The 13054-nt window shown below is 39.7% G+C and overlaps 1 protein-coding gene across 2 annotated transcripts in view; it reads right to left on the reverse strand.

Moving 5' to 3' along the window:
* The window catches only part of MYO16 (myosin XVI), a 926147-nt gene that overhangs the window by 674681 nt on the left and 238412 nt on the right, over window positions 1–13054 (reverse strand). The window contains exon 1 of one of the 2 annotated variants that reach the window (XM_075336676.1): window positions 11009–11440. The exons of the other annotated variant lie outside the window; for it this stretch is intronic. Coding sequence (XP_075192791.1) covers window positions 11009–11036 — 28 coding nt within the window. The 5' untranslated portion in view covers window positions 11037–11440. Of the gene's footprint in view, window positions 1–11008; window positions 11441–13054 lie in introns of those variants that run through there. 2 annotated transcript variants of the gene reach the window in all.

Consider the following 13054-nt stretch of genomic DNA (forward strand, 5'->3'; position numbering starts at 1 on the left):
CCCTCATTTGGGACAAATGTTGGCTCATTTGTACAAAGTAACGAGGAAAAAATATGAGTTCCACTGGGGAGAGGAACAGCAAAATGCATTTGAGATGGTCAGGGAAGTGTGGCAAGACATTGAAGGGATTATTCAATCTACCAAGACCACTGTATTTCATGTTGATGCTCATGTCCCTACTAACTCACTTGAACGTTTGTTTAATTCAAAAGCAGATAAAGCAGCAACCATCAGACAAATCAGTCCAACAGTTGACAAGACAAGGTACAGCTGTTTGGGCACACCAGAAAGATCGACACCTTATTCAGCAGGTTTAGACCTCAGTACATTGGAAACTGTCGTGGTACCCCCAGATAAGGTAAAACCAATTTCAACAGGATTGGGTTGCCAGATACCAAAGGATCATTATGGTCAAATAGCCACTCGTTCTAGTTTAGTGTTAAAAGGAGCCATAGTGGTGGGAGGGGTAATAGAGGCAGATTATCAGGGAGAAATCAAGGTACTGATGCTAAATTTTGGAAATGAACCTTTGATCTTGATGAAACACCAGAAGGTGGCTCAGGTGTTGATAATTCTAATAAACTTGTCTGAAATAAGAGAAGGAACTGCCCCGGCAGAATTAACAAGACGGGGTACTAAAGGTTTTGGATCCTCTAATATTAAAAATGTAGGAGCAAAAATATGGATTCAAAACCTCCAAGGACCACCCTCAGAGACAGAGGTAATAGCGGTCGGAAAAGATCGTACTCTCCTGATAATGAGACCAGGAGTGGAGAAGTGGGAATATGTCCCACAAGAAAAATGTTATTTACGAGAATAATAGTGTATCTTTATTTGCAGAAGGTGTGGTAAATAAGCGGAATCCATGGTATCGGTTATTGGGAAGAGCTCGATAGTGATGAGATGGAGAAATTCCTGTGTTTGATGTTTGCCTCTTTGGTCGTTGGATGGACAAGTCTACATCAGGAGGAACCTATGGCGAATAAATTTCTGATGCATCATCACATTTTCAACACACAGATTGCTGGATCTGTACACATTCTTCGCTTACAGCCACCAGTATCCCTTATCTGGATGTCTCGGTATCGATGGAGGAAATCTTAAAGTGGAAAAGTTGTTCTGATCATCTTGCTGATAAAGACACTTGAAATGTTCGTCTATAGAATACTACAGTACCCAATTCCGTAGTGGGATGGATCAATCTTCCATGGTGGCAAGGCAATTTGAATGCAACAGTCACCAATTTGCAATATCTGGCTTTTAAGGGAGGAATTTGGGTACCAAGAAATAAGACTGGACTGACCAACCTGGGATTCATCTCTATGGGGAATATAAAAATAAGTTTTGGGACAGCTATAAATACTGTAGATGCTTTTAAACCCAGCTTAGTGGAAAGGACAATTCATGATATGCTATGGCCTTATGCCAATATGTTCATAAATGGGTCTAGTGAAACTTGTAGTAACATATCGGGAAATGTAATGTGTAATGATTCCTTTGAATATCGAGCAAATGCCAAAACACATGATATTCAAGGGAGCTTTTCAGATAATATTGCTTTTAGTTTTAATATACTGTACAAAAGTAGTGAAAGTGCAACGTTTATCTAAACAAACCAAGAAAACAAAATTTGTGGCAAACAATATTTCTTGGTCATGGTATGGTATATTCCGAGTGATCTTCTTCTAGTGGAATACTGATGATGGAAAATAATCCCTGGGATCAAGGACCGATTGTGATACCAATGTGATATGACTGAAGAATGTGTGATTAGATAGGGATCATAATCAAAAGATAGGAGTGATCCCAGATATTATTTGACCTATCAATAATTCAGTATCAAAGAGATGTCCTTTGGATAACCAATTTCACTATGACCAAAGAATAAGATAATGAGGAAGTCACATTTACAGTTCCACTTACCCGAAACTTGTGGTTGGCTTAAAGACAGGTTTAAGGAAGCTTGCATATGAAATTTACGGCTCATTGCAATATTTCACTAACACTATGGTCAACTGTGGTCGGTCAGTTGTCAACTGGCAGGATGTACAAGTAAATGTGCAGGAAGCTGCTGGTGCCCACAGCAGTTTGTGGTCAAGTTACATGAACATGACTCAGCTGTCACATGCTGGTGACCATTTAAACACAACCTACAAAGTTTTCCTATAAAATTACACCGGACTCGCTTAATGTTAAGGGAAACCTTCCAGGACATTGAAGTGTACGCACTGCTCCTGTGATGCAAGATGCCATGTTGTTTCCTTATCATTAAATCGAGTTCCCTCCGATGTGAAAGGATTGCTACAACAAACGGTAATGTTGATGCATATTTCTGTTATTGTATAAGATTCTATGACTATAGTTCTAAATGCCTATGTACCATTAACTATTCATGTGCTATTAAAATAAATAGTATCTTGCTATAAAGAATATTAGTATTCGTGCCTGATTAGGATATCAGTGAGCGCTTCGTAAGTACGGGCTTTCAGCCCCCTTTTTAGTAGAATTTAGCAAGACATAAATCCTTATCAATTTCTTGATTTGAACACTCCTAACTACTTTTTACTGACTTACTATAGCACTAAATTGGTTTTGTAACCTAATTGAGCTTTGAACTTCATAGGCAGGTGTATCCAATCATGAGAAAAGGTATTTAAGGTGGCCACTTGCAAGTTGTTCTCCTATGTGAATCTCCTATGAAGAATGGCATCAAGGGTTCCTCAAAACAACTCTCAAATGATCTGAAAACAAAGATTATTCAACATAGTTGTTCAGGGGCAGGATACAAAAAATTGTCTCAGAGATTTAAGCTGTCAGTTTCTACCGTGAGGATCATAGTAAGGAAATGGAAGAACACAGGTACTTTTCTTGTTAAGCCCAGAAGTGGCAGGCCAAGAAAAATATCAGAAAGGCAAAGAAGAAGAATGGTGAGAACAGTCAAGGACAATCCACAGACCACCTCCAAAGACCTGCAGCATCATCTTGCAGCAGATGGTGTCAATGTGCATCGGTCAACAATACAGCGCACGTTGCACAAGGAGAAGCTGTATGGGAGAGTGATGCGAAAGAAACTGTTTCTGCAAGCACGCCACAAACAGAGTCGCCTGAGGTATGCAAAAGCACATTTGGACAAGACAGTTACATTTTGGAAGAACGTCCTGTGGACTGATGAAACAAAGATTGAGTTGTTTGGTCATACAAAAAGGCATTATGCATGGAGGCAAAAAAACACGGCATTCCAAGAAAAGCACTTGCTACCCACAGTAAAATTTGGTGGAGGTTCCATCATGCTTTGGGGCTGTGTGGCCAATGCCGACATCCGGGAATCTTGTTAAAGTTGAGGGTCGCATGGATTCAACTCAGTATCAGCAGATTCTTCACAATAATGTGCAAGAATCAGTGACGAAGTTGAAGTTACGCAGGGAATGGATATTTCAGCAAGACAATGATCCAAAACACCGCTCCAAATCTACTCAGGCATTTATGCAGAGGAACAATTACAATGTTCTGGAATGGCCATCCCAGTCCCCAGACCTGAATATCATTCAAAATCTGTGGGATGATTTGAAGCGGCTGTACATGCTCGGCGACCATCAAACTTAACTGAACTGGAATTGTTTTGTAAACAGGAATGGTCAAATATACCTTCATCCAGGATCCAGGAACTCATTAACAGCTACAGAAAGCGACTAGAGGCTGTGATTTTTGCAAAAGGAGGATCTACAAAATATTAATGTCACTTTTATGTTGCGGTGCCCATACTTTTGCACCGGTCAAATTTTATTTAAATGCGGATTGCACATTTTCTGTTAGTACAATAAACCTCATTTCAATCCAGAAATATTACTCAGTCCATCAGTTATTAGATATATGAAACTGAAATAGCTGTTGCAAAAACCCAAATTGTTATAAAGAAAAAAGGTTAACATTAATAGGGGTGCCCAAACTTTTTCATATGACTGAATAACGCACGCAAACGCATGTGAACGCATGTTGACTCGAGTCCATTGCAAATGCATTGAAATGAGAACGCATTTGCACTGGATCCGTTTTTGCGTTAAAAAAAGTTCAGGACGCATGTTAAAAAAACGGAGTGTGAAAGCAGCCTTAGGCTATGTGCACACGTTGCGTTTTTTCAGCGCGGAAAAAAACGCACCCTCTGGCAGAGGGGAGAATTGTAAACAATGCTTTTTGAAAAAAACGCATAAAAAACGCATGTGTTTTTCATGCGTTTTTCATGCGTTTTCCATGCGTTTTTTCAGGTGCGTTTTTTAAGACTTGTCAGTGTTAATAAAGTTGGTTGAACACAGACCTTTGGAAAAAAAAACATGTGATGTCATTTCCTTCTTTTCCACATTCTCTACATTCTCCATTGTAGAAACAGAAAAAAAAACAATGAAAAAAATGGCATGGGGTCACTCCTATTTTTGATAGGCAGCTAGGGTAAAGCAGACAGCTGTATTTTGCAAACCACAGCTGGCAGCTTCATCTTGTCTGGTAATCAATTTGGAGGGCTCCCCAGGCTTTTTTTTTTATTTATAAATAAAGAATTAAAAAAAAATAACGTGGGGTCCCCCCAAATTAGATCACCAGCCAAGGTGAAGCTGACAGCTGGGGTCCGGTATTCTCAGGATGGGAAGAGCCATGGTTATTGGACTCTTCCCAGCCTAAAAATAGCAGGCCGCAGCCGCCCCAGAAGTGGCACATCCATTAGATGCGCCAATCCTGGCGCTTTGCCCCAACTCATCCCGTTGCCCTGGTGCGGTGGCAAACGGGGTAATATATGGGGTTGATGCCAGATGTGTAATGTCACCTGGCATCAAGCCCAGCAATTAGTGATGTCACGGCGTCTATTTGATACCAGACATAACTAATTGACAGTAATAGCAAAAAAAATTGACAACAAAAAAAAATGTATTTGAAAAAACACTCCCCAAAAACATATCCTCTTTCACCAATTTATTGAAAAGAAAAGAAAAAAAATTGGGCCCGCAGTAATCCATTTTTGACGTCCTACGTCGCCTCTGGACCTTCTAGAATATGGGGGGCACGCTCAGGGAACGTGTCCCCGATTTTCTAGTAGTGCAGACCCTCCATTTGAGGAGAGTGGGTGCAAAGAATCTGCACCCACTCTCCCCGAGTCACAGCTGTAGTGTGCCAAGCAGCAGCCAGCGCAGCTCACACTGAACACAGGAAGCTGTCAGCTGCTCAGTACATGTGACCGGCGCGCACTGTGAAGGAGGAGGGGGCCGCGGGGGATCAGCGCTGTGACAGGTATGGGGGTTACCGGGGGACACCGGGCGGGAATATGGGGTGACCTGGCAGGGCCTGGGGAGCAGTTTTCTGTCGCATGTGTTATTGCACATGCGACAGAAACAGAGGAGTAGGGTGGCCGGTGCGCTGGTGTGCGCGCGGCCATGTTGGATTTTCGGGAATGGGGGGGTCGGGGGTCGGGGCGGGCACTTTGGCGACACCGGCTTTCCTGGACTTTGCCAGGAAGTGAGGTCAACAGGAAACCTCTTGACCTCACTTCCAGGTAAAATGCCTGCATTCTGTATGCCGATAAAGCATGCGGACCGCAACAAAAATGCAGCGAACTGCGGTGTAGCTGCGTTCTGACCCACATCATTGATTTCAATGGGTGGAGAACGCAGCTACAATGCACAAAAGAAGTGACATGCTACTTTTTTTTCCGCACCGATTTTTGGCATCCAGAACGCTGCGTTTAGATACGCAGCGTGTGCATTGATTTTTCGGCTTTCTCATACACTTTGCTGAGGAAGCTGAAGCATGCTATTTGGCACTGAAATGCTGCAGTTCTAAACGCAGCGTTTCCGCGGGAAAAAACACAACGTGTGTACATAGCCTAAGAGTGAATGATCAGTCCAGGAAAAGAAAGAAGCACATTTCTCTAAGATACACTGCATTAAAAGTTAGTTATTGATTTTGAAATAAAAACTAAAACTACGGTCACTCTTTAAAGTTTCCACCCAAAAATGTTAAAATGAATAAATTGATAGCCAGAGGTTAATAATTATGTTTATTATGGTAAGAACACCTCCCCTTACATTCTAAAAGGTGCATTTTATCAACAGTATTACAGCTGTAACACCTTGACTACCACAGTTTGATCTTGGGCTTGACAAAGCGATAACACCAGTATTATAGATTTGTTAAGCCATAGAAAAACATAAGTGTTTTAACCCCTTCACCCCAGGCTATTTTCCATTTTTCAGGTGGGGTATTTTGCTCTAAGTCTTCCGAGAGCCATACATTTTTTATTTTTCTGTCAATCTTGTCGTATGAGGGCTTTTTTTAATGAAATCATGACTTTTACCATATAGTGTACTGGAAAATGGCAAAAAAAATTAAAGTGCAGAAAAATTGTGAAAAAAGTGTGATTGCATGATTGTTTTTGGGGTATTTTATTGACCGTGTTCACTATATGATAAAACTGATGAGTCAGTGTGATGCTTCTGGTTGGTATGAGTTTGTAGACACCAAACATGTATAGGTTTACTTTTATCTAAGGGGTTTAAAAAAATTCAGAAGTTTGTCCCAAAAAAGTGGCGCACTATTTGCGCCATTTTCCACAACCCGTAGTGTTTCCATTTTTGGGGATATGAGACTCAGTGATAGTTTATTCATTGTGTCTCAAGCTGACATTTTTAATAGTACCATTTTTGCGCAGATGCTACATTTTTATCGCCTGTTATTGCATTTTACGCAAAATTTGTGATGAGCAAAAAACGTAATTTTGTTGATTAGAATTTTTTTGCCGCTACGCCGTTTACAGATCAGATTAATTGCTTTTATATTTTCATAGAACAGTCATTTCTGAATACGATGAAACCAAATATGTGTATGATTGTTATTTTTTTAATCCTTTCATTTTCAATGGGGTGAATGGGTGGTGATTTAAACTTTTAGGTTATTTATTTGTTTTTAATTTTTTAAAACTTTTTTTTACTTTTTATTTTACTAGTTTCCCTAGGTGGCTATAAGGATCAGCAGTCTGATCGCTGATTCATGTCTCCTGATCAGAGTAGCATCACTCTGATCATGAGAAATGCTGCATTCTAGTTACAGCTGCTCCTCTGCTGGCTGTAACAGGAACTACAGCAGGATAGCCTAATCATGCAGTCACATTCTGATAGCCCAATTTAAGGAGTTAACAGGAACGGGTAGATCGTTGATCTACCTCCACCTGCGAGCACACATATCTGCTGTTCAAATCAGCAGACATATGTGGGGATCCCCATCGGCTTATCGCAGTTACGTCCTAGGTTGTGAAGAGGTTAATATTCAGCTTTATTTTAATTTTAAAGTATAAACAGGAAATGCAGCAATATTGGTTATCAGTCATCTTGGAAATTTCAAAAATGGTAAAACTTTTACTGTCTTACTACTAGTCTTGGAGAATCCAATTCTGAAGCCACAACTAACAGTTGCATTTTTGTCCCATCTGCTTAAAATGACTACAACGAAACAAAAAGAGCTAATATGTCTAGAGAAGGAGTAATAGGTAAAGTTTCTCCTTAACTGCTTCCACACTGCCTATAGACTTTAAACATCTGGCCAGTCCCAAACCTTCTCTGCAGTAATGTTCTAAAAGGTTATTGCAGAGGAGCGAACCTAAACACATTTGTGCAGCTGTGGAAGTAGGGATCCGGCTATCATAGACAGCTGCATCCCCCATAGAGAAGGTACAGACAGTTTATTTCTGTCTGTACCTTCTCTATCCCTGTATTCACAACTCTACAGAAGCGTTGCATAAACAGTAATGGGAAGACCTGTTGGCTTTTCCTCCTCTGTACACAGCAGTCATATTTATTGTAGGAGCTACTAGAGTCAGAGGAAGCCCAGAAACTATAATAGTAGAGTCACACTTGTGTATCGCTTCTGATGCGAGAGCATCATATAAGATATGCTAATGACACTCGGCTCAGGCTCTGCTGCGAGCGTGAACTGAGTGTCATATGACTATGATTCGTTTCTGACATTGGATCACAGCTGCGGAGGAGCGGGAGAGATTAAGCCCCCATCTCCTCCATTGTGAGCCTGTGCGTATATCACACTGCACTTGGATGACATCCGAGTGCCGTCCAATATTTCTCTCGCACCCATAGACTTGTATGAGTGCAAGTGACATGGCTCTCACAGACAAGCACAAGTGTGTGCCTTTCTAAAACAAGTCTTACTAGTTTAATTAAACACAGCTGGACTCCAATGAAGAAGTAGAACCATCTCAACGAGGATCACAAGGAAATGGAGAGCATGTGACTTATATATGAGTGTCTGAGCAAAGAGTCTGAATACTTGTGAATATGTGATATTTCAGTTTTTCTTGTTTAATAACATTGCAAAAATTTCTACTTTTCTGTTTTTTTCTGTCAAGATGGGGTGCAGAGTGTACATTAATGAGAAAAAAATGAACTTTTTTGAATTTACCTAGTAGCTGCAATGAAACAAAGAGTGGAAAATTTAAAGGGGTCTGAATACTTTCCGTACCCACTGTATTTAGCTGTCCTGTGTTGTTATAAAAAAAATGGGAAATGCAGACTTTTTTTATTTTATTTTTCCACCAATTTCAAGGCTATGACAGTGGCATGAAAATTAATCCACATACATCACAAATGAAAGATGCAAAAATTACTTGAAAATTTGAACAAGAAAAATTTTGTATAGCTCTTTACACCACATGTACAAAAAAATGTGCCCTGTCAGGAACCAGGAATAAGAAATGGGTTAGTGATAGTGAGACATCCAAACTCGTCTAACGAGATCTGTAGGTCATGTAATGCTACGAGGAATAAGTAATCTCTTCATGGAGAAAGAGGACAAGGTCCCTAGTGACAACTGCTGAAAATACCAATCCTGCAACTTAATATCGACCAGTTAAAGACCCTTGCTATGATTTGAGCTATAATGCCAGAATGATATCTGTATTTGCATACAACTGTTTCTGGCCTCTTGCCTCTCATCAGTGCAAAACAAGAGATTGGCTGGCTGAGTGGCATTCAACGGGGGGTTTAAGCGGTAAGGTTTCTCCTTAAAGAGACTGAGACGTTGGTGAAGGAGAAAGTCTCTATAAGTAATTGCAACAACAAATTAATTATTTATTTAATTTTTGACTGAAATTCTCTTTAACTGCATTATAATATAATTTTTTGTTTTAATTTAGCTCAACAATTAGTACTTTTCATTACGACCAATGGCGACATGTCCAAAGCTTCATTTCCGCTGCGAGATTATTAAGGTTCCTAGGAATGCTTCTATCACAATAATCGTGCATTCAAAACAGGCTGCAGATCCCCCAACAAAGGTGCAAAATGCTCATTCATGGGGTGAAATGATCTTTTGGTTTGCCCAAAAGATCAACATTCTGGCAGTGCATCATCCCGTATTAACGGGTCCTGCGCTGCCTAAAACGACAGCCTACATGCATTGCCTGAGCTATTACTGATTGTTCCATGTGCATTTGAAGCGCGGTATGAATGGCACACAGACTATCTGATCAGCAAACAAATAGCTCATTGGTCATCAGTCGCCTAGTATAAACGGACCTTAATGCCAACAGGGTACTCTGTGGTCTAAATCAATAATTACTCCCAGGTGACGATAAAGAGAAATGAAGAAGATGCATTATTGGATATATTATATAAAATAAAAATATATAGATAGATATTTCACACTCACAATCTAGGCCTTAAGGAAAGTAATAACTCACTTGGTTATTTGCTGTCCATACATGATTAGCGCACAGCTTTATAGACCTGATCAGCCCTGCTTCCTCTTGCACATTTACATACTAACCAGTCAGACAGTTCATGGGCCATGAATCATGGCAGTTTTTGGTACTCTGGTCTTGATACAGTGTCCATTCTCTTATGTGATACTCAGAATATGTATATGCAGATATATAAAGGTCATTGATACATGTTAGTTCCACATTCCTACATGTGGTCAAGTGGTTAATGCAACATGTACCATAGCTATGAGTAGTGTCATGGGCTTTAGATTACTCATTCCTCTACCCATGAAAATTAGACAACATATGAGGCTTAAACGACTGGCATTTCATACATTCCAGGGTGATAAATATGTGGATCATCCATATTAATCGAAAAATTAGCCATGCACCATTATAATGATAGCCTTGCTTAAGCACCATCAGCAGACATACAAACTTACAAATTGTAACAGATTTGTGTACATGGCAATAGTCAGTCATCTCTAAGCCACTATCCTCATTGTGACATGTTTTACTATGTAGCATCTGAATCCACAATGCTTGTTTCCTCCAAATCCAGAGCTCCAAAATGCAAAGTAAATGAAGTCTCCATATTTTAAAATAGTAAAATACCTTAAAATGGTTATGAAAAAGCAGAAAATAAAGCATCAAAAAGGTAAAAGCATCAATCATAACATGATGATCAGAGAAATCCTCACTGGCACATATTAAAAATCCATAAAATAGGAGAATCAACCCAATCAGCACTTCCTTTTTATTTCCCAATATGAACTGGAATTTGCAGTAGGATTTTATTAAGGATGACCTTGACAGAAAACACCTAGGACAAATGGTTTTGCACATTTTCTTGATCCGTGACAAGCTGTATTGATTGCTATTAATAATTGGTGTAACATTGTTTTAATTTTTGGACAGATATGATAGCAGCATATGACAGATACAAGTACAGAGTAATAGATATCAAAGATCAGCTTAAAAAGTATTATATATCCCTAACCATCATGACTATATATATGTCACCCGGCCATTATCCATACATATTGTGCATTGATAGATCTCACTATGGTTACTACAAGCACACGGTATAGTGCAGGGTCATAAAGATTTTGCCTGCCATAGCCAGCACTGCTGGTCTCAGCACCGTGGACCAGCCCCTACAACATAGGATTCTAATTCATTCTGAAGCATGCAGAAATCTGTAATAAGCAGCAAGACAATCAATTAAAATCCCACAGCTGAGAAATGAGTACTTACAGCATTTGATAAAATGGTAGTGAGACATCCTTGAATCTTGCCCGTTATTCTTGGTACAGTTGTCTGCATTCTGTGCTGCTAAAACTCTTGTGTATAGATGTGCATTATTTAGACTCCTCCGTCAGGTATCCGATTCACCCCTCAATGCATTATTTATTTAGAACAGCTTATATTCCAAGGTACCGAAGAGGCTTTCTATTCATTTTCACCTGTCTGCTAAAGTCACCGTAGACCTTTACGTGTGTCTTCAACCATAGACACTGCACGTGCCAGTGTAGTATATCTGCTATGCCTGGCTAGTAATCCTACATCATTGGGAAGAGAGGAATATGACTGGTGTACAGGCTCATTCCTTCAGATTAGAGGTGTGATGCTGCTGCTTCTGATTCTGCAGCACTGCGGCTCTCACAATCTTGTCTCTTAATAGCTTTCCATAGTGTTCAGATAGCAAGCAAAGTAAGATTGGTTGCTTAATTGTATGAAGTTGCAGAAAAAAGGGGTGTTACACGGCACAAGGAAATGCTGCCTTCAGTGGAACATGACTAGATTCCCTAACTGTTCTTAATAAAGATTATTTTAGGCACCAGCAGTTGTTGTGCGGCACAGGCTGGGGGAACAGCTGCTAAAATAATCTCGATTCAGCATTTTGAATTTTTATCCATTTGTCAAAAGAAAGGTTCAAAGCGAAATTGAATTTCATACACGTAACAATTGGACGGACAAAGGAATCCAAGGAATGTTTGTGTTTAAGCAGTACTGTCTGAGATATTGGAAATGATCTGTATATAATCAGGTAGAATATCTTAAAATGCCCCATATATAAACATGTGAACTTTGAAGAAGGGACAACAGGATGAACATACGCCAGAATACACAAACCAGCATATGTAACATTTTTTTAGGCTTTATGCTACACCCATCGTCATAGAACACAGACAAGAACACTAATAGCACATATGACTTTCCCAAAATTAATAGACTTAAAACCCTACCCCTAAGCAGGTAAAGAACCTAGACCATAGGCACTGAATGAATACAAAATGCAGACAAGACATTAAACTCCTTGTACAAATTATACTTAGACTGCAAAAATAATAGTTTCAAAGAGTTAAGCTACAAACCCAGCTGTATTATTCTGTCACAAATGTGTCAATGATTAGAAGTAGGCTACTGCATCATCAGACAGCTATGTACATATAGGTCATAAATGGAGAAGGTAACATAACACCATAGAAAGCAGTAATGGAATGTAAAAGGACAAAAGCTGCAATATACAAAACTGGCACATAGCAGAGGGATCCCGCCTGTGACTCTCCAGGAACGGTAGTCCACAGCATTCCCTGGCAGCAGCCAGATTTGCATTGATGAAACAGCACAGCTGACATAGCAATACTTGTATAAGGGGCTAAAAATGGAGGCAGCCATCCATTTACAAAAAGGAAAGGGTTTGCACCAAGTTAATCTGCTCCATTTACAGTGGGTACGGAAAGTATTCAGACCCCTTTAAATTTTTCACTCTTTGTTTCATTACAGCCATTTGGTAAATTAAAAAAGTTCATTTTTTTTCTCATTAATGTACACTCTGCACCCCATTTTAACAGAAAAAAACAGAAATGTAGAAATTTTTGCAAATTTATTAAACAAGGAAAACTGAAATATCACATGGTCATAAGTATTCAGACCCTTTGCTTAGACACACATATTTAAGTCACATGCTGTCCACTTTCTTGTGATTCTCCTTAAGATGGCTCTACTCCTTCATTGGAGTCCAGCTGTGTTTAATTAAACTGAAAGGACTTGATTTGGAAAGGCACACACCTGTCTATATAAGACCTCACAGCTCACAGAGCATGTCAGACCAAATGAGAATCATGATGTCAAAGGAACTGCTCAAGGAGCTCAGAGACAGAATTGTGACAAGGCACAGATCTGGCCAAGGTTACAAAAGAATTTCTGCAGAACTCAAGGATCCAAAGAGCACAGGTGCCTCCAAAATCTTCAAATGGAAGACGTTTGGGACCACCAGAACTTTTTCTAGACCCGGCC

The sequence above is a fragment of the Anomaloglossus baeobatrachus genome, chromosome 2 (assembly GCF_048569485.1).
Source record: "Anomaloglossus baeobatrachus isolate aAnoBae1 chromosome 2, aAnoBae1.hap1, whole genome shotgun sequence".
NCBI lineage: Eukaryota > Metazoa > Chordata > Amphibia > Anura > Aromobatidae > Anomaloglossus > Anomaloglossus baeobatrachus.